Here is a 22544-nt window from a genome sequence, read left to right as displayed (position 1 = left end):
TAGAGTGGGAGAGCCAAAACTCAGGGGATTGAATCCAAATCCCCTGAATGCAGACGTGTAGCGAAGCAGAAGGGGTAATGGTTTTAAACTAAAAGAGGGCAGATTCAGACTAGATATAAGGAAGAAATTTTTTATGATGAGGGTGGCAAAACACTGGCACAGGTTGCCCAGAGAGGTGGTAGGTGCCCCATCCCTGGAAACATTCAGGGTCAGGTTGGACGGGGCTCTGAGCAACCTGGTCTGGTTGAAGATGTCCCTGCTCATTGCAGGGGGTTGGAACTAGATGACCTTTAAAGGTCCCTTCCAACCCAAACCATTCTATGATTCTGTGAAAGTTGAGACAAAACTGCTGCCCCCTTGCAGTAAAACAAGAGCTCAAGGTGCTCCGGGAAGCAAACAAGCAGTGCTCGCCCGCAGGAGGATGCTCAACCAGGTTTTGTCGTGGCAGCTGTCTCTAGACTGCCAGATGGGGGTAAAACCAGCTCCCGGAGAGTATTAACCTGGTACCCGCTGCTTTCCCTTTGGAATACCTGCCTGGAGCAGGAGCCAGAGGCACCAGCTTTGCGGGACGGGACAGGACTGGAGTGAGCCAGCCCTAGCGCAGCCCCGCAGCCCACCTGGGTGCAGGTAAGCGAGGGCAAGAGCAGCGTTTGCACTGAGGAGCAGAAATACAGCTGCTGAGCAGCCAGAAAAATACGCAGTTTCTGCTTTGATTTGGGATGTGCAGGGAAGGACGGGCATGGGGCTCAAAGTGAGCTGGCTGCCCAGCCTTAGCTAAGCCATTCCTGACATTAGGCAGAGACTCATAATACGATCCGGTTTATTGCATCCAGGGTTGGCTCCCGCTGCTGCTCTCTTTCTAGACCTCTCACGGCGAGTTGGCAAAGCCCATCCTGCCGTTCCTTCTCCAGCCGCCCAGACTGCCCTCCTGCTTTGCTCTGGTAAAACTAAATTGTCTGAAGGACAGCGAGGGAAACAAAGATGTTGGCAACTTTGCTACAGGGAGGAAATTAAATTCTCGTTTACACTGGTGCACATCCAAAGTGGAGCCACCACGGTTTGTGAAGTCCCCCGGAGCAAAATTGCTTCGGCTGTCAAAAGACTTTAAGTTTTATTTTAAATTCAGAGAGGGCCCCAATTCTTTCTCTCTGCCTTCTAAAAGGGCAAGCACATCCTGCAGTCTGTGACACAATCTGTGCAAAACTGGCAGGGAAGAAAAAAAGTCAGTGCATGCTCTTGCTGATTAATTTTGAAAATCTTTTACTGAGAAACTTCTTTAACAACCTCCCTGCCAGAAGAGCAACGAGCACTGGAAGCTGAGCGACCAAAACAGGGACCTCCAAGCTCCTGCTAAGTCGGAAAATAACCAGGTCTCTTTCCATTTTGTTAATAGAGTCATCCAGGAACCACATCACTTGGACGTGATGCGACGGGCCCCTGTCCGATACTAATTCACGTCCCGGTCCTCTCTAACAAGCCCGTGCCAGGAGCGTGCGTTCAGGCATCGCTCCCCTCGCTTCCTTCCCTGTCTGCTTTCAGCTGATGCTCTGTGCTGGTTGAATGGCCACAGACACAAGCTGCCTATCTCCCCGCTGCTTGCGGCTTAGCTTGACTGATGAAAATACCCCAGTAAGTGGGTTGTCCGTGAGCAGCTTGTCACTGCCACACGTATAGCATGAGAAAAAAAAAAAAAAAAAAAGAAAAAGTCAGACCAGCTATCCCTTTTTTGGAAAAAGCCAATGCTGCTTTTAGTTCTCACTCCCACTTCTTCCTAGCAGGGAAGCAAAGCGCCTTCCCCCTGGAACTGGACCTTGTCCAGCCGCCTGCTTTGTCTGGAAGTTACCTTTCTTCTTGCTCAGGTTTAAAAATATCAAACAGCAAAAGGTAATGCTGCGTGGCATGTGAACACGCTGCTGTGAGTGTTGAGGCCGTCTTTTGCACCACTGTCACCCTGAGTATTTGCTCTGTGATACAGGTGAATAAAATGGTCATGTGCCTTGAGACCTCAGGGAGGTAAAGCAATCTTCTCACTTAGGGATGCTCCTTCACAAACCACAGACTTCTCCCCTTACACATTCCCAAGTGTTTAAGAAATATTAATTCTGCTACAGAAATGCCTCTAAGATGTAACTGTACTGTCATTCTTGAGAGGAGTAGAGAGAAAAGCTAATTGCTCTGTTCCTTAGGCAGGAGCCTGGAAAGAAATCCAACCTGTTGCTCCTTAAAAAGCAAAACAAACAAACAAAACCCCAAAGCCCACACCTTGTCCAGGAAATGCTGCTTGGATGTCAAAAGTTAAACCAGCATCAGGTTATGGGATTTTAAAAGTCCACATCGCACAAGTGCTTATCTGCACTTGCAAGCAGCACAGACACCATCTTAAGTGACTGTCCTAGTGATTTAGATACTGGCTGAGAAAATGCTGAATTTATGGAAAAAAAGATAGATTTTGCTGCCATCATGTAATATATACCCACCCACACTTAAGTGTGGAGCACTCTTGTCATGTTTGCCCATTATGGTTATAAAGCACAGTTTCTAACCCGTCCCAGTGGATACCTTCCTCGAGTCTGGCCACAATAAACCAGGTCCCATTAAATCTCTTCCCAGAACGTGAAGATCTCGGAGACGCCTGGGCAGCGAGCACAGGAATCTTCCAGGAAAGACACCTTCCTCTTGCCTCCCTCCTCAAGCCCCCTGTTTGGGTATGCTCTCATTTTTTTGTTTATTCAGAAGAAGGATGCTTATGAAACCTAATTAGCCACTGGGGAAGATGAAGATAATGTTTCTGTTGGGGAGTGTGTTCCCTGCCCCGGGCTCCAGCTGCGTGACAGCAGCCTCAAACACGGTAATTAAGATGAGCATGGCAGAATGCACGGCCAGATTAATGAATACAGAAATTACGCTGAAAATAGAGTCAGCTCTTCCCAGGGAGATGTACGGAAGGGCGCAAAGGCAGAGCGGCCACACGCACGCAAACGCACGCACAGAGTTTCCAGAAAGCTTTTTGAAACTTTGAATGAGAGACAGCAAAATGCTCAGTTAACACAGCAATAGAACGATCAGTCATAGGATTAGGATGACCTTTTGTAACCAGGGCATTCAAAGGTAAACTGAAGTGCAATGCCAGTGTGTAATATGTTTGCATCAGTTCTTGGGAATGAGCCAGAGTCTGAAAGGAGAACTTAAGAGGGTCTAAGCTTTCCTCCGACCAGTAATACCATAAAAGCTCACTGGAAATAGAAAGACAAGACCTAAGGAGACGCTGAGACTTTTTTTTTTTTTTTCATGGAAACCAGGCTAAGCGCTTCCACGCGCTGCGAGAAAACATTAAACCAGTTCCCCCGCACAGCTTTTCACATCCCTCACCGAACACCCACACCCAAGATTTTTTTCTCCCATTCCCAGCCTAAACCCCACACCCAAAAAGCCCCCCAGAAGCCCCTTTTCCCCTCCTCAAAACCCCACGACCTCAGCTCGCTCGCGTCCAGCCTCGGCACCAAGAAGTGCGTCCCCCCCCCACCTCCAGCTTCCTTCCCACGCGGGTTTCTGTCCCGTGTCCCCCCCCCGAGCCCGGCCGGGTACCTGTTGCTGCCGGCGGGGCCGCTCACAGCCCGCCCCGGGACGCCGCTCGCCCCCCGTCGCCTCCCAGCGCTCCTCGGGCACCCCGGCGACCCATCCCCGTAATTAAAGATAATAATAAAATGAAAATGAAAAAATAAAATTAAAAAATAAAAATAAAAAAATAAGAATTTTAAAATTTTACAATGAAAGAAAAGGAAAAAAAAGGGGGAAAAAAAAAAAAAAGGGAGGAGGAGCGGGGGCAGCCCGTCTCCGATCGCAGCGCACCGCCGCTCTGACAGCCAGCGTAGCCGCTGCTGGCTTTTCCTTGCGAAGCTGCGGGAGGGAGGAGGAGGAGGAGGAGGAGGAGGAGGAGGAGGAGGAGGAGGAAGAAGAAGAGGAGGAGGAGGAGGAAGAGGCGGAGGCGGCGCTGCTGCTGCGCGGCCGCGGTCCGCCCCCACGGGGGCGGGTGGGGGGGTGCGGACCCCCCCAGGTTCGCCCCGACTCTTTCCATTTTTTCCTTCGACGCTTGTTGCCTCTCGGGCGGTTCGGCCAAAAGGTGGGAGAGCCGCAAAAGCCCTCCGGTCCTTCCCCGGGGGAATGGTGAGCATCTTTTCTCTGTTAGCCCAAGAAAGAAAAAACAGGCAGGAATGCTGTATTGTGGGGTATTTTCCTCAAATCCGGTCTTCCTTCCTAAATGTATAGCCTTATTTTCTATAAATGCATCTCTCTAGAGAGGTAAGGATTCTGCATATATTTATTGCTGCTCTTAGGACTTCTCCATTTCTCTTCTGCAGCTTTTTTTCATACTGGACTTTACATCAGCCATCACCCAACAGCAGTACCGAACACCCATGTCGTATTTTCGATATGATTTGCTGTTCCAACATTTAAAGCTGTTGCAGAGTCCTTCAACAAACTCTCCCTTGTGCCTCTTAGGCAGCTGGAAGTGTTTGGGTTGTTTATTGTTTGGTTTTTTTTGGGGGGGGGGGGGCAAATGGAAACCCTGGCAAGTCTGTGGGGTTGGTAAATAGACACAATTTGGAAGGTGGCCTGAGGAGGCAATACTGATACCCTCCCCATATGCCTGTATCTTTCCCCATTTGGGTCAGGATAGGTAGACTCACCCTTTGAAATGCAAATGTTTTTTCATGGAGCACACAGACCTGTCACACAGAGGATGATACTGTATGGAGAAATTTAGGAAATGACAACAAAGAAAAAGAGTTGGGGTTTCACAGAGAATTTATGCATGGGAAAAAAACCCTCACTGAATAAAAAATCCAGGCTGCCAATTCCAGCTGACCTATCGTCTTAAGTAATTTTCAGCAGGAATAATGAACATGTGTTATTTATATTGTACGCTGAAAATAAACAGCACCCTGTAGCCTTAAGAAGTAGAAATGAGAGAAAGCGACTCCAGATTCAGTAAAAGCAGAAAAGGATGCTCTTCACACTGGTGTGCAGACCTCTGGGGCCCTACCGCCTGTTTCCAAGGTTTCTGAGTTCAGATGGGCTCTACAGCGGTGGCATTTCCAGAGGCACCCACTTCTCCACTGGAAAAAGCGTAGGGGCCACTGCCAACGCCGTGATACTGCTGTAGGTCCAAGGTGAAATTTTGGGGGTGACCTTTCTGTGTCTCTGACTGAGTCGACTATGCCCCCGTTTCACGTAGGACGTGAACTCTGAGGCCAAGGCGGAGAAGTTGCTTTCTGGAAAAAGCAGCTGTGCGCTTCAGGCTGTGGAATGCCAGGGGAAGAGGAGAGGGAATATTTGTGGCGATGCTGAAAGCTATAAATGTCTCATCATGCATACTTAATATGCTTTTGAGTCCATTTCAGCCTTTTAGGGGGTGGCAGCTCTCACTGTGGAAGCCTGGTTAATTTGTTCAAGGTTTTCAGTGCCATATACTAATTGCAGCATCTTACTTCAACCTTGAGCCTCCTACGGTAGTTCTTGGCAATGACTGTATGTGTAACCCATGTTACAAATTCCCTCTGGCCCTTTTGGTCTTATCTGGCAGAAGATTTTTTCAACTTAAGGTTGCAGATGCAAATAACCTCATTCATTTGCAGCCTCCTCTTTCAAGGAAATATTCTCTATCCTATGCAAATACATGTGCTTGGGAAGTATGAGCTGTTTCTCTTGGTTTCTCAATATAGTTTTGCATAGCAAACGCAAAAAACTCATTTCCTCCTCTCCATCACCCCCAACCCTGCACACATTCCCACTTCCCTGCTCCCAGTGCTGTAGCTTGACGAAACTGCTGGGAGACTGAGTAGATTTACGGATGCTCTAGATAAAATCTTTGCCCCACTTAGTCCTTCCGGACATGTATTCATGCTGACACGCATGCTTTTGAAAGGCTCGGGTCACTTGTTCCACGTGTGCCTTGTTTTGCTAATTCAGTGGAAAATGCCAGAGAGCTCTGCCTCCCTCCATAATTAGGCAGGAACCGAAGTTGCCATTGTGTTGTGACTGTGATCATGCTACTACTCCTATAAATTATTCACTGTATTGCAGTGTAATCTGCTGTTATGTTAAAAATAGGTCAGCATGAATGTCCCTAGAGAAATTTCTAAGTGACAACAGCTGATTCTAGCTTTGTCTCCAGAAAACAGTGACCTTTCCAAACCAGTAATTGACAATTATGCTGCACTTCCATCTCCCTGCCAGCTCCAGTGCACCTTCACAAACACGAATTCCCAGCAAGGATAACCCCGCTTTATACTTGAGACAACTAAGCCAGAGTTCCTAAATGACCTGCTAGGCTTTGTCGGAGCACTTTGCTTTCTATTAGCCTTTGCTCCCGGGCCAAAGAGTAAATCAGGATTATCAGAGAAGAGATTATAGTCTCAGAATACCTAAATGCTCTGCTCCTCCCAGGCACCTGGAAGGCTTCTCGCAAGGGCTGAGCAGGATTTTCTGGCTGATATGCATCAGTTACACATCACTCCGGGGGGTGGATATGAGACGTACTCCACTTTTCCCATTGCCCCACAGGCTCCAACCCACTAAATCCCCTGAATCGGCAGAGCAGGAGGACCCCCTGGCTTTTAGGTCCATTGCAGAGGTGTCTAGAGAAACCTGGAAAGGGGGAGCAGGACCCAGTAGTATGGACAGAGGTCTGGGGGAAACCTTCTTTCCCCCATAAGATGTTCTGCGGGAAGACTCTGTGAGGACCCTCGTGAAAAAGTGGGGTATTGCTGCAATTGCCCTGCTTACTGTGGGGATGTATGTCATGCAGATACAAAGACTTAGCCCGGTCCTGGGTGACTTCGTTCACCTGAAAGCCAGGGCTGGTGGTGGGTGGCAGCGCTCAGCAGACCGTGCAGACAGCAATTTGCATGGAGGTCTCGTTAGCACGGGTGGATCAGTGAGAGGCCAAAGGAGGCGGGGGGACGGGTGGGCAGACCATGGCTTTGTGCTTTGGATGTCTGAGGTAGATCAGGCCTGCCCTAGCCTTCAAGGAAGACAATTTGTTCATGGCCTTTTTCTGTTCTAACTGCCCTTTGCTGTGTTTGTGTGTAACTCCCTTGCTCAGACGGGGGTTCGTGGAACCACACGGCATCTTCATATGGCTGACGGAGACCCCACAGGACATGTCCAGCAGGTATCACACCCAGGCTAAGCCTTCTGTGGGAACATCGGTAGCAAACCTGAGCGCTCTTGCCTGGGGACCTTGGTCCAAAAAAGAGGTGAATGATCATATTTGAGAGTGGGGAGCATGGCAGGTGCCAGAACCATCACTCGAAGAGGCTTTTAGGGGGGACGTAGAAGACAAGAGCCTGACCCCTGCCATAAGAAATCTGGACAAGATGCGAGCTTTAACTTGCTGACCGTACACAAGTTCACCATTACCCTTTCCAGCTAGACATACTAGAGCGTTTCCACAACTCTCCTGCTCTCTATACTACACCCTGCCCATGCTGCTCTTTGGGTTGACTCCGTTGCCATATTTATACCTTCTCTGTCAGCTGAGCCTGCCCAGTACATCTGGCTTACGCTCACCGTCATCCTGTAACACTTCTTGCTCTCCTTCTAAAAGAGTTTGATACCCACTTGTTTTTCACTGCTGACATCCTCTAACCACTGTGCAACCATTTCCCCCCTTTTACTTCCCATTGCTGCATTGCTGCTCCACCCTCAAGTTCCTCATTTCTTTTGATGTTGCTTTTGCAAAGCTTTCCACCTGAAGCTCTCGGGGCACTTTGTGGGGAAAAAAGTTACTTGAGCTGATCTTCTGCAGTGATTCAGGAACAGATTCAGTCCTCTGGGACTTCTGGCCAGATGCTCAGCACAGCTGGATCTTTGGGAACGACCAAAGTGTAATGCAGTGGTTGTGCCCTGTGGCAACGGTGGTCAGGACACACTTGGTATAGCAAGGAACAGCTATGGGTGCGGAGGCAGGGGGCTAGGGACGGAAAGGGGAGTTGCCTTTAGCTTTTAAAGTACCTCAAGAGATAACGCTTTCCATAGGTAATCCTTCTTTTATCTCTTCTTTGTCCCACCTTGCTGCATTTGCGGCGGTCTGAGATAGTTGCCTTCAGAGCAAGAACACTTCCCACCGACGGCCTGTGCCTCTGGCAGCATTTAAAGATAGCAACTTAACTCCGGGAGGCGGATACACAAGCATACACCCTACCTGCCCTCACGAATATAACTCGGGGGAGCAGGACGAAGGAGCCACCGATTGCATATTTTTCCCCCAGAAGTGTCCCCAATTCAAAATCAGCCCCGCTGCCTCTTCTGGGCAGGTTTTGAGTGGCAATGTTCACGGAGGGTTGGAGGGAGCAGCACATTCCCGTTTCTCAGACTGCTTAGCAACCAGGGCCGGCTGAGCGGCTCTTAAGTGCACGCCAAGTGTGTGGATGGCATGTCTAGTACTGCAGCTCTAGCCTTATTTTTTTCCCCTCTCTTGTTTTTGAAAAGCATTCCTTGTTTTCTAATTAAGGCACATGAAAAACTGCTGGAAACTTATTTTTGCTTTCCTGGACAGCTGGAAGTCAGCAACGCAATGCTATGATCAAAGCTATGGTAGTGATCAGAGATCCGAAGCGACAGGTATGGTGCTGTTGGCCTGCTTTTTGGGAGCGTGGCTGTCAGACAACCTCTTCCGTGCTGTTGGCGATGGGCTGGCTTGAAGTCCCGCTGCTGGACAGCCTCAAAACCCTCTCTCCCACCTTGCCTGGAGGAGCGCGGAGGGTGGGACGCAGTGCTTCCCACAGGTCTGCAACACGTGAGATAGATAGATACCTGCTCGGGGCTGCTTTTCCCAGTACAACCACCACGTATAAGATCAAGAAGGCCCTGCTAGACCATCTCCAGGAAAGGATTTGGCTTTGTAGGCAGAAAGTCCTTCTGATCCCAGCTTCCTCGTTGGGATCCTCTTGAATCTTTAGGTAATCTCTTGGCTCTTTCCTGATTCTGGGCTCTCAAGTGCCCAGACCTGGCTCCTTATCACAAACTTCATCTTCCATCGCAACAGCGGGCTGACCTCCCCGCTATGTTTGGGGGTCTCTTAGGGATTGATGCCATCTCTACCCAAGTTACCAGGCAGTAATAGCTGCTGCTGAAACTTGCTGCCTACATCAGGACTGCAGTTAAAATGAGGACCCAGCCCACGTTTGCCTCCAGACTCCCCTCGCAGCCTCACCTGCACTTGAGAGGCAAATGTTGGTCATGCTCTGAAGCACAGAGGAAGAAAGCTTTTCTTTGTACATGCCAAAGCACACTGTGCTTAGCAGTCCCAGGCATGGCTGGGCCAGCCCCATCCTCATCCACTCCACGCTATGAAGCAGTAAATTGGCCTGGAAGGACCAAGGATCATGAAGGATAGTTTTTATATGGGGCGAGAGACTGTGGGACATGTCAGCAACCACCAAAGGTATCCTAGGTCCATGATTGAAAGAGCGGATCGGGATAACCCAGGGCTTTGCCCTGCCTTGCTGTGCCCTCCAGCTGCAGCAAGGAGACAGCCTCTGCTTTCCTCCTGCTCAGTGTGTCCCACAGGTCACGGCAAGAAGGGGAGGATCTGCAGGGATGAAGAGCATGGTCTGGGGAAAACGATGGTCAGGCAGGAGAAGGATGCAAAGGCTAGGCTGGAGAGAAAGAAGCAAATAATGCCAGACAAGTTTCAAAATCAAGTGCCATGTAAAAATCCTGCAGAGCTGCACACCTCTATTCCTGCATGTTCCTAACGTGGCAGTTTCAATTTCCATCCTCAGTTACGCTGGTATAAAACCAGAGTTGCCCTGAAATCATTTCCAGTTGGACAGCAGTATGGGTGACCCAGCCGGGTCCTCAGTGCGGCCAGCGACCCAAGCTGACCGCGCTCCTCTTTCCTTCTCCTGGGCCACAGTTCTGCACAGAGGATTGCAAGTTTCAGAAATGATTTTCATTCCCTTCCAGCCTCCAAGATACCACCACGGCCCTCTTTTCCTCATCAGCGCATATTTCTGTGGCTTAAATATAGCAAATACAAAACAAGTGCAGCGCACATGAAATGCCATTCGGGGGAGCGCAACGAACACGCTGCCTCTGTAACGTAATGAGCCCCAAGTGCATCTGCCAAGTATTTGGGCTGAGATTCCAAAGGAGAGGGGGGGGTGTCCACAGCACGGAGAAGCTCACAACCAAACCCTCAGGCCAGCAGCCCTATGCATCTTTTGGGGTGATACAGGTTGCTTGTTGGTCCAGCCTGCCTTCACCTAGAGGTGTTTAACCACTCACAGCAGTCGTTTCCTCTAGGAAAGGTGAAGAGCAGCTTTTTGTGCCACGTCACCGGGGCTGTGAGTGGATTTGAATTAAACAATCACAAATAATATGTAACGTAAAGCAAAGAAATAGTGTTTCTTTAGGGGTGTGGTCTGGCTTTGTGCCTGAGGTTAAATGACATCAGTTAAACCACGCCAGTTTTTGAACATCTGACCCTGAGTACTATTTTCAGCGCAGTGATTTTTGAAGTGATTAATGACAACAGCTTGGCACTAATCAGTGGCTGGTGTTGCTGATTAAGCTAACTCTTCCTTGGCTCACAACAGGCATCAGGAATAGAAAGGGCAGGAAGCTCCCCAGAGTGACAGAAGAGGCAGAGCAGATCAGGACCTCCCGAGCTGCCTGCTTTTCCATGGGAACATTAAAAAAAAAGCTATAGCCGTCCAACTCCGGTGCTGAGCTCAGCAGTGCTGGAGGGCACGGCTCCTCCTGTGGCTTCGTTTCGCTTTGAGAATATTTTGGTATGGACCCTTTTCAACATTCCCACCCCTCTCAATAAAAAAAGTGCCTCACTTGTTAAATGTATGCTAGTATTGCTAGTGTGGTGCTCCTCCCATGTGTTTGTAGGAGGATCTCAGAGATGCTATCTAGCTTCAAATCTATCTACATCTATAAAATCTCTCTTTTCTCCAAGACGCTCAAGAGAAGGAAATCTGTTAGTTCAATGTGAAGGCTGCATGTTATGACCTAATCCTTCAGTCCTGATGTAACCCAAACTCCCCAAACCATTCAATTTATAAATCACACAGATTGTCCAGATGCCACCCCAGAACTTCCCTAGAGGAAGCAGGCTGTGCTCGCTCTGCTCTTTACATCACCACCATTAAGAAACTGCGGCGACCTCTGATCTGCTGGTGATGTTGGAGACAGAAAAAGATCTCATTTGCTCGGTGCTACCTCTCTTAGCTCCGTGACATTACCTGGGCTCTGTCCTATCTCTTTCTTCTTCCTTCTCGAGTGAGAAAACGCAATGAGCGGGACTCCAAAACTTACAGGGAGCTCTCAGTTGGCAAACTGCACTTCTACACAGTCACAACCACCCTACTAAAATGAATGCAGTGCCTCGTAGGTCGCATCCATGTTCACAGCAGAGCTTTTCCACTGCCCTAAGCTACCATGAAGCAAGAAGGATGTGAATGAAGCTCCATTTATGCCGTGGAGCCTGAATGCTGGCCAACCTCATTAGCCACCGGCACCCTAATCTCACACTTCAGAGAGCTGTAGGGCAAAGACGTAAGATTTTATAAGCTCACTTCCAAGAGGGTCCTGCAGGAGTCCTTGAAAACGGCATGTCTATGGTAACGACAAAATATTCACAGAGCTTTTAGCCATCCCGTCAAGCCCCTCAGAGTGGCTGTCCCTTTCTCTTCTGCCTCAGGTGGCTCTGACACCCCTCCAGGGAAGCTCCCGAATCGCCGCTTGGCCGCTGCCGTTCCCAAGCCATCGGCACGCTCCTCGGGGGAGCCTGGGGGGGGCCTTCCACTCTGGTATTGCACGGTGTGAAGAGAGGATTACTTGCACAAAAGCTTGTCACCGCGGGTGACTTCCCCTTGGGCAGGGCATGGGGCAGGCAGGGCTGGCCCGGGGAGCAGCCTGGCATGATGGAAGGGGAGATTTGGCAAGCCCTTGTGTGCGGTGCTACACGCACCTCAGGCAGTTCTGTCTGAGATTTTGGGGCAGTTTGGGGTTTTGCTTCCCAGAGCGGTCATTTCACCTGGGATTATGGGCTTGGATATTTGTGGGGCGGGGCTATTTTCAGTGTCTTTGCTTCTCTACGAGACGGATCGTTATTAATTATAGGCGGGATCATGCAATGCGATGACTTGGGCAGTAAAGGGCAGGCGTTGTCCTGGCACGGCTCTGGTGAGTGATGCTGCAGGAGCTGCCCGGGCGATGAGCTCCCCCCCCCCACAGTGCAATAGGGCAGCACCAAAGGCAGGCAGTTTTCCCAGTGGGGCATAACTAAAAGCACTGCTGTGCACCCGAGGAACCTAACCCCAGGCCTGCGTGGGCAGTACCTTAGCTACCGAGTCCCGTTGAGAGGCAAAATAAAAGTAGAATAGCACTTTAATGGTAAGCAGTTGCTGCAGGGCTTCCAAGCTGGGACCCGCTATCACAAAGATGAGTCTACCTGGCTCGTGCAGCGAATCTGCCCATCGTCACCTTGCCTGGGGACCAGACACCCCTATGGACACACACCTCTGCCAGGCTGGCAGCAGGGGACTGCCACGGGCAGGGAAAGAGCCGGGGTCTTCCAGCAGTGAAGGACCCCCATCTCCGTGCTCTGCATTGGCACCTGGAGGGGCTTCTTGTTTCCATCCCTGCCCTCCCTTCTCCTCCCACAACACACACTCACTATTGACTATAAGGGGAACTTAAGGTAACCAGTCTGAGGAGTTAGGACCCTAAATATCTGAGAAGGTTGGAATAGAGGTGATTGGAACTGCCCCAATTTGGCTGCAGCCAGATGTGTTTATCCCCTGCCATTTGTTCTGGCAGGGGCTGGGTCGTGGTGGGACTTTCCTCCAAATCCCACCTTATTTTCTCTCTCTCTCTCTCTGTGGCTTCCTTTCTTTCCACCTCACTTTTTGTCTTTCCATCTTTTTGCCAACTATTTGAACCCTAGGCATCATTTCCAAGCTCTGGGTCTCTGAACTTTCCAGTTCCCAGATTACCTGCAATTAAACCAGAGTAAGCCAATGTCAGCCCCCATAAGTTATGCAGCATTAAGCCTATTGTGTTCAGGATTTCCATAGTGGTTTTCTTCACCTGTTTTCCAGTTGCCAAAGAAAGACAGAGGGATATCAGTGGCTTTTCACGGTCTAAATGTTTCCTGCACCCTCCCCACCCAACCTTCTCTGGGGTGTGCAAATGCACACAGGTACACCCACCCGCCTTGGCAGAAGGTCTGTAGGTTGAGCTGTGAATTTCAGCAGCGAGGAAGGATTGCTTAGGAGGCAGCCACAGCGGGACCCCTCGTCAAACCATTTCCCTGCTCTTAGACGCCAGATCAAGACAATATTACTTAAAATTCTGTGGAGCCTGACAACACCCCTCACCCCCCAGGCAATGCTGAGATATAGGAGAAATCCTACCATCGGGAAATCATCCCCCCATCAACTTTATAGTGCCTCCGTGACATTGTCAAGTGCTTGACTACTCCGTCCTCTCTCTAATTCATGTTCTCAGACTATTTTCACTCCTCGCCTTTTAACTCTGCACTTCCTGACCTGGTTGTTTTGTGACTGTCACACCCTCGGTACACCAACCACAAGGCTTTGGTTTTAGCATCCAGGCAGGCGGAACTCATTTCAGAGGCAGCTGAGCTGTGCCTCGAATTGTTAAAGGGGTGAAATTGTTTACACCACCAGCACACGCTAGCCAAGCCACATTTATTTTGTGACTTTAATGATGGGACTGGGCGACAAATAGCTTGTGTTGCACGGAGCTTTGTAAAGACACGATCTAAAAACAGGAGGGAAAAAATGAGTGAAAAGGAAGGCAATTTTGCTTCAGCCTTTGGTGAGACACTTGTTTTGCAAGCTTAGAGGGTGCCCCGAGAACACCTAATAAGTGGTTTCTCTCTGACTTGTACATACCTTCCTCTTTTCTCTGAGAGCTGGTTAAATGCCACTTGTTTATTTGACCTGGTTTTTCCCCTCACCGTTGTTATTATTAGTGATCTAGAACTATTGTCGACAAATACGAACCAAACAAGTTGCCTTCAAGACATGGAGAAGTAAATAACAAGATCAAAGTTCTTTAATTAAAAAACAGGGAGACAACAAAGCAGAAAGTGTCTCTCATTTCAATCTTTTTTTAATTTTGAGCCTCATGGACTCAATCGTTTCTGCTTCAGATATGGAGTGCGATGCCCTGTTAAAAATAGCCCTCCAGCTGCCCAGGACAGCTGGAAGCGCCGTGGGGCCGGAGCGCTGCGGGTGGGTCGGTGTGGGGGCACCCGGGGTGGGGACGGGCGCCTCGCACCAATCCCTCCGACCACAAAAAGCTCTCTCAGCCGTCTGCATAACTCTGTATCTGCCCATGGACCGCAACCAAAAAGAAGCAGCTGCGAGAAGCAGGTGAGCAAAGCATTTAGTGTAAACAGGAATAAATAAAAATGCTCCCTAAGAGAGCACCCGCTTTCTCACGCCATCCTTGTCCTGCACGTTAAGTAGGTCTGCCCACGCTCTTGGAGAAAGGTGCTTCAGTTTGAGTTTATAGGCCAAACATCTCTTACTACCCTCTATCTATCTGGTTGAAGCAGACACTGTTGCCTTGGCAATGAAGCGATGGGACTTCTCTTCCTCTGGGCTGCGGTGAGTACGGCACACGCGTTCTCCATCTCTGGGAATGCGAGATAAGCCGAAAGGACAGGTAGGGCTGGTGGGACCTGTAAACGTTTTCAGGACAATGCTCTGGAGTCTCCCAGCAGCCAGTGAGGAGAAGCTGCCATGCTTAATACATTGCAAGGCTGCTCGTCTTTACTACAGCCTTCTCAGATATCGGGCCCTCGTATGCTGGAAAAAGTAGACACATCAAACTCTGGGGTGAAAACATAGGAAAAACAGTATCTCCGTATATCCCTGAGTAGACATCTGCTGGAATACCGTACACATGAATATCCTTAGAAGATATAATTTGCTTAAAGTTGCATCGGTTTGATGTGCTCTGTGGGGAGGGGACATACCCGAGCTGGCTCTCACCAAAGCGGGGCTGGCGGTGCCGGGTGAGCGGCCGGCTGGCTGCGGCATGGAAGGAAGCCTGGCCCAGTGGGTCACGGACAAGCTGTGACATTGATCTGCCTGCGTGACTTTTAGACAAGTCACTGCAGCTGTACGTCCACAGAAAGCTTGGTGTCTTGTATTGCTTTAGGGGAAGAGGAGGATTGCTTAACCCGAAGTGTTGCTGAATCAAGAGCATGTCTCAACTTTAAGTTAACATCCAAGACTTTATCCTCATTTTTCTCTAACATCAGCAGCGACGTTACAATACACCAGGCGGTGCACATAACCATGAAGAGCAGCTACCTTTCATTTCAGCTAAGCTTCAAAGCTGATCCCAAACCCCAGAGCTAAAACTCTTTTCTCTCTTAAAAAGGGCAGGCAGGCTTTACAAGGATGTAAAGGCATCTGGTACATTTTTGAAGCCTACCTTGAAAGTTTGATGCAGTTACTGTTCTGCTGGGAGCCTTGGTGGGCGGCAGTGCCGGAGCGTGCCTGTGTGCCGGAGCAGCACATTGGTCCTGGGCAAGGGGAGAGCCCTGGGACTCTGACACCGTGCCGTGCACCGTCTAACGTGGGGCTCTGGTCTGGTGGAGCACACACTTACTTACTGAACATTACGAAAAAGACAGCTTTGGGTTTTTTCCCCATCTTTGGAAACATGGTGGTTACTGTGGGTACAACCGGAGGGCACGTACAGGAGGTGGGAAGTGGGGATGTGAGGAGAGGTCGCTGCGGAGCAGCTGCATGAAAAGATCTGCAATAAATCGCAGTCTAATTTCTATTTCTCCAGTGCATTCTCAGTTTGGATATATTGATCACTGCTAGCGAAATGCCCGGACCCATATGCTTGCCGTGTTTGCTGAGCGCTTCCAAACTCCGTGAATGGATGTGCCTGTGTTGATCTAGGAGCTCCTGCCGTGCCAAGCCCCTGGCCCTGGTCAGAGGCTGTCCTGGCACAGTGATACCATGCCTCCGTGTGAGCGGTCAGCTCTCCTCCTGGGGAAACCAGGGTCTGCCAAGAGAACCGACTCGTGCCCAAATCTCCCTCCCTCCCTGGGCTTGGGAGCCGCGGGAGCCTTCCTGGCTCCTCAGCTTAGACAGACCCAAGGAAAACCCATGCCTGTTTGGCTGCAGCGATGAGGGGAAGACTTGTGCTAGTAGAAGTGATTTCTTTTAATGAAATACAACTTCAGAATCTCAGGCACTTAGAGTCACTAAAAATTAAAAAGTATTTTCCCCAAAGTAGGTGTTTTGACTGTATGTAGGACTAACTGAAGTCACTTGCCTTGAATTAATATAGTGCGTAAGGCCATAAAAGAAATGAAACATATCACTGCCTGTACTTTCAAGAGGCTAAAATAGCTCCTTCTCGAAACTTTTGCATACTACAGCTGTGCCCTGTTAAACGATGGCCGTGTTGCAGAGGAGAGGGAGTTGCGCTTCGCTGAACCTAAGCACACTCATTCGCAAAGTCTCCGCCGATCCTTTGAAGGAGATAGCACAATGTAAGTGCAAGGTTGTTATTTGCAAACAAGAAAATTAGCTAACAGATTTTCTTTGAGGATGAACATTTTCAAGCTTTGAATGCCTGTTGCAAAAGCAGCCTGATTTTTTGTGAAGATATATATACTATAGCTTGTCACACCCCGCTCTGACTTGGATTTTCAATGTACAATAAGGAAAAATCATGCTATTGGAGCATAAGTAGATGAAAATGGCAGAATTATCAATAATGCTGCAGAAAATGCAGAAGTTTTTGACAAATGTTTTTGTGTGCATGTGGGAAAATATCAGTGACAGCTTACGGTCTATATCAATGAGAAAATATTTTTCCCTTTATCTTTGCCAAAGGAGGATTTTAAAGTGTAGCTTTGATAAGAGCTATCGAAGGAGCTCTTTGTTGATCTTTTTCAAAAAACCTGAAACACCAGAGGATTTCCAGAGAGCTATGAGTTAATGTTGCGTCACTAATGGTGCGATAGCCTGGCAGTGGTCCTGGCCTCGTTACGGAATAGCTGATGTAGGAGTCACATAAGCAAAATTAAAGGAAATGGAATACAATCAGCGGCACTGACTAGTTTTACAGAAAATAATTGTTGATAGTGTACTTAGGCTGTTGTAAGAATTAAGACTTGGTATTGCATGAGATCTTCACTAAGAAACTTAAAATAGAGTAGATCAATTTGGGACATGGTGAATGGATCCAAAACAAGTCCAAATGACAGATATAACCCAGCTGAGGAATCATTGGGGATGCCAGTTTCTAGCGAGGACCCGCACAGATTGGTTCCATCCCTATGGGATTTAACACTTTTTATGTCAGTGACCTGAAAGAGAACTTTAAACAGTGACTGACTGAATATGCGGACGGCACAGTGTCTGGGGAAGTGGTAAATCATTCCAAGACCAGGCTACTTGAGAAAGTGAGCTGATTCACCCGATTTTAGTGTGGGCATAGCTGGGAGCAAAGGAGATAAGCCATAATTATGGGATAGTGTTGACCCTGTCCTGAGAAATTTTGATGCTGAAAGACTTGAGGATTATAAAAGAAAATCTGATGAAGAGGAGACCCTCATGTGATGCTGGCACCCAAAAGGACTGAAGCAGTCCTTGTACATATTAGCTGATCCTCAAACTGATCCTATATACACGTATTTATAAAGTATGAGTGAACAGATCATGTAACTTCTGGAATTGTCCCTGATGTAACAGTTTTGGACTTGTGCGCTCCATGCTGGTGTCCACGTCTCCAAGGGGATGGTGCCAAGAAGAACCATGAACTTGCTTAAAAGGTTAAAACTTGCATTTTATAAAGACACAGTCATTGATAACAGTCTGCTTGGCAAAGGGTAAGAGCAGTCTGAATACAGTCTGTGGATAGTTATAGAAGACATTTATATGTACAAGCAATAGCAAGTCCTTTGCTCTCCTGGACAAAAGGGCAGCAAACTCCAAAAAACTCGACAAAACAAGACTAGAAGAGATAAGCTGTAATTATCTTTAACTGTGACAGTAGCTGAGCACTGGGACAAGTTAAAAAGGTAGATGGGAGACCTGCCATCACCGCTTTCCAAATCAAGCCGGATGTGGAAAATAAAAAAAATAGCCCACACCCTAAGAGCTGTGGTCTGTGCTGAGCTGGGAGTCGGAGTTCAGCACCTGACAAACGCTTCCATCTGGCCTGAAAATCGGCAACTAAGTTTTGGCTGGTGCCTCGGTCTCTGCAGCGTGAGCAGGGTGGGAGCTGCCCCGTGACCGAAACAGCCACGGCTCCTCCACGCTCGGATCCCACCCAGCCCAGGGGAGCGTGCTGGCTTGTCCAGGGTCAACGGCGCTCCAGAAATAGCGGTGAAAAAGTTAATGTTTCCCTGCTATCCCATTCGAGAGAGAGGAGAAGGGGCTGGAGGGGAAGGCTAGCCCTGCGCCTGTGTTATTTGGGCTTTCCAGCTGGCAGGTTTGGGAGCCAACAGACCCTCTGGCCGAGAGAGCAGCTGGGGTAGATTTGCAGATGACTCGAAGAGGCTGTCACCAACTCATAGGCTCGTAGGATAACTCAGGTGGGAATGGACCTCAGGAGGTCATCTAGTCCAACCTCCTGCTCCAAGCAAGGTCATGGAGCGGTTTTTAAAGTGTTCCTGCCTTTGAAAAGCCAGCCTCCTCTAGCTGTTGCTGGATCAGCCCTGCCAGAAACAACTTAGCTGCGAGGCTGGAAAGGATTTCTTAAGCGCTGTATCTTTCCCTTCAGATAACACAATATAAATGTCGAATAACCTCCGCACATTCCTCTCCTTCCCTCCTCCGTTTCTGATTAAGAACATAGGCTAGAGGTTTCAGAAACAGCAATGAAGCCTATATCCCACTGGCTCTTCAGAGCACTTGAAAATGTCCATATCAAGTGGGAGCACGTGGCTGGTTATCCTGGGAAACAGCATCCACCTGCGTGAGGGCAAGACACAGGGAATGCAACAGGATACTTTCAATGCCAGTGGATTTGCCCAGTGGCATCAGGTCTTCCCTGGACTATCAGGATTTTTTTCCTGAATGCAAATGCTCTGACCTCTCCTTTCTGCAAATCCATTGCTCTTCTGAGCCCGAACTGGGACACAGGGTGAGGAGTGGGGGCATATATACGTGAGAAATATATTTGAGTACAGACAGTACATCATTGAAACTCCTTTCTTTTCTGTGTTGATGCCTTTCACTGGGGCTCAGATAACTTGATTTGGCACTATTCAATGCTAAGTTTTCCATACCAACCGCAGCTGAGCTTTGTTTAAATGAGGTTTGCCGAAGCTGTGCTGAAAGTGAGTTTAAAGGTTCACAGTCTTTGGAGCAGATCCAGGCAGCTCTTTGTGCCTTCAACTCCCTTGGAAACTGCAGAGGGCTGGGGGCCGGGAGAAGATTTGCATGAGCAAGTTCTCCCCCGGGCCCCTGCTCGAGTGCAAAGGGGAGCAGCGAGCAGCGGCAGAAATTAGATGCTGTGGGCCAGATTCTTCCCCCTCCTCTGGGTCCTGTTATCTGCCTCTCTGCTATTTTGACCTGGTAGCACTCGGTACACACGTAAACGGCGGCACAGGATGCAAGCAGTGAGGGGTCACGCTCCGGCAGAAGCAGTTTTAGCGATAAGAAGCTATGGCACTGGCTTCGTGCCCTGGGTTGTGGCAGTCGGAGAGGAAGGGGCTAATTCTGCTCAGACAATTTAAGTAGCAAGTCGCCTTTAGTCCCTGTAAAGAGCCCCGACTACTTTAACGACAGCTGCACCTGCGGTGTTGAATGCACGACGCGTTACTTTGCATAGGGCAGCCACTGTAGAAAACACACTTGGTGTCCCCCCAGCTTTCTTCTTCTGCAGTAACCTCCTCGCTGAGGAAGCAAGCTGCCGAACCAGTGTGAAAGTTATTTTTATTGTATCTGGGGTGCTTTTGTTCTCCATTCTCTTAGGAGAAAAAGAAAGCCTGGTCACCCTGTGACCTCGGATCCCATAGACAACTTCAGATTTACCCAAGAAATACCACCCAAGCTAGAAACCGGTCTCTAGTCTGAGTAGGAGAGGGATTAGTTTAATAAAAGATGACTTTACCTTCCCCAAAGGCATCATCTTCTTCTCCGGGTGCAGTCAGATCTTCTTGGGTGTGCTGCATCGTGGCGAGGACGCGGCTCGGGGAGCAGCCAGCGCCGAGTGCTTGAACTGGTTCCTACGCTACAGCTCAACTATTTCCTTTCACCAGTTTCCTACACATTTTGGTGGTAACAGCTTCCGCATCTGCACTTACATTAATCGTCTCATTCATAGGAAGAACGCTTCTTGTTTTCACAGACAGCCTTCGAGATGGGTTGTGAGGTGGGGTGTCCTCACTGCTGCGAGACAGAAGTTGATTTTGCGAGCAGAGGCAGGCAGGACGGGTTCAAAACGCACCCTGCCCCGTCGCTGCGAATGCCACTGCGCAGCGGCAGCCCCGCCAGCCCCGGGTGTAGGGGTTTTGCATATGAATGTAAATCCTTTCTGGTGGCAGAGGTAGAGCCAGGGAACAGCTCACCCTGCCCGGGCTGCAGAGCAGCTCACTTTCACCCCAGGAACAGTTTGACCAGAGTAACTCTCCCAGGCTCTCTCAGTGCCATGTGTTCATGGGATTTTATTTTTTTATTTAGCACGGCAGCAGCAGCGGCAGCACGTTCTCACCCACGCTGGGGTGACCCACGGCGATGGACCTGTTGACAAGCTGGGAAGCCACAGGTGACACCGGTTGTCCCACGGGCAGATGCAGTGGCAGGGACGTGATTCTTGCCGTTAGGCTTTCCCGAGTCACCGTCTTTGATGCATTACCAAACCTAAGGACCTTTCTGATGATCAGGTGAACAACAGAAGAATATCAAAGTAAACTTGCTGTCTGTCAATAATAGGCATATTATTTGAGTATCTGTGTCACTACTGATTCTGCATCACACCGGTCCATTCAGTGGCTGTGTTTCCTGAACTTTATAAAGCAAGTTGACTCCTTCCTGCCAGGCCTCTCAGTTTAGGAAAGGACCTTGCCAACAAACTAACTTTCTTTAAACTTGCACAAAAATATGTTTGGGCTTCAGGTAGCGTCTCAGCCTCGCACAGTCCTGCTGACTTTATCGGACCACTCAGGGATATTCCCGGGCATGTGTGTGCACATACAGGTGTGGGGCCTAACACCGGTAGTCCCTCACACCTCTGCTGTCCGAAGTCAGCGTGTAATGACGGTAAACCTGTACCACGTTTTGATTACTCAGTCTAGTAATTGCATGTGTCACCACACCCTTGAAAGCGAGACTCCTGGCCCAGCAGCGGCGTTCACTCCGGCTTCCGGTAGATGAGTCACAGGCCGATATAATGAGCTCATCTCTAATTATTATGTTGTGCTTTTTAAAGGTCTTAGCAGTGGGTTTCTGCAGGGCTGAAAAGGGAGGCGGCGGGTCTCCTAGGCAGTGCACAACTTGAGCTAGTCCAGGTGGAGAAGACAGGACAGAAGACAGGACAGGTCCCTTCGGAGTGCCGGACCTAACCCCAGCCCAGGCCTTAAAGCCGTGTTCATTATCTCCTGTAGCAAGTCCCGTGGCAGCACTTTGGTCATCGTAGGAAGGTGAAAATCCCCTCCCCAGCTCTAGCACAGCCTTCCCCTGGGCGCAGGGTAAGGTGCCTCCCGGTCCCTGGAATGTGGCACCGCATCCCGCGGAGCTCGTGCCTCTCCCTCGCTGTCCCGTCGGGCGTCTTGGCTGCACGACCCGGGGGCTGCTGCCTTGCCGGGGCTGGGAAGCGGTGTTTTCCTAGGTGGACATGGCCGAATCCTTCCTAGGACTGGTTGTTGGCGGGGCGGTGTGTCTTGACTGCCTGGTTGTTCCTCCGCCCCAGCAGCAAGACTCCTTGAGGAGCTCTTTTCCTAGGAGGCCCCTCTCGTGCTTTGGTTTGCTTTAAAATTACACTTGTTTAAGTCCCCGCGGAGTAAAGGTGGCAGTTTGGCCCAATGGGTAAGACAGAGGACTTGTTTCTGGCCCCGCTGGACAGGCTTGGGGAAGTCACTTCTCCTTTCTAGACCTCTCCCTCACCCTTTTTCCTGCCCTGCTTATTTGAAGTGATTTCTTCAGGCAAGGACCATCTCCGTTTAGGTGGTAGCTACACCTTAGTGTGCTCAACAGGAGCGTCCCTCTGCCTCAATAAGGCCCTCCTGCCGTGGCGGTGAGTAGATGAAGACAGCGGTAAAAAGAGAGAAACACTATTACAGGGTGATGTGGAGACACAGAGCAGGAGAGGGGATCAGTAAGAAAAAGGAGAGAGGTGTGAGAAGAGGAATAACAAGACGGAGACGGGAAAGCTGCGGAGGAAAAGCATGGATCGGAGGGAGGGGACGCCGATGCAGGGGGACGGCAGCTCTCCGGGCACAGCCTCCCAGGGTGAGAGCTGGAAACTGCTGAGCTTGCAGAGCCTGGTGGGGCCAACCGGGGTGAGGGAAAGGA

The 22544-nt window shown here is 49.5% G+C and overlaps 1 protein-coding gene across 1 annotated transcript in view; it reads right to left on the bottom strand.

Moving 5' to 3' along the window:
• RIPOR2 (RHO family interacting cell polarization regulator 2) overlaps positions 1-20431 on the bottom strand; it is a 69348-nt gene extending 48917 nt beyond the window's left edge. Inside the window, exon 1 of the mRNA XM_075022849.1 lies at positions 20146-20431. Coding sequence (XP_074878950.1) covers positions 20146-20206 — 61 coding nt within the window. The 5' untranslated portion in view covers positions 20207-20431. The remainder of the gene's footprint in view (positions 1-20145) is intronic.
• Positions 20432-22544: the final 2113 nt, after the last annotated feature.

The sequence above is a fragment of the Buteo buteo genome, chromosome 3, assembly GCF_964188355.1.
Source record: "Buteo buteo chromosome 3, bButBut1.hap1.1, whole genome shotgun sequence".
NCBI lineage: Eukaryota > Metazoa > Chordata > Aves > Accipitriformes > Accipitridae > Buteo > Buteo buteo.
The sequence above is the reverse complement of the archived record's forward strand: the minus strand, read 5'-3'. Positions and strand labels throughout refer to the sequence as shown.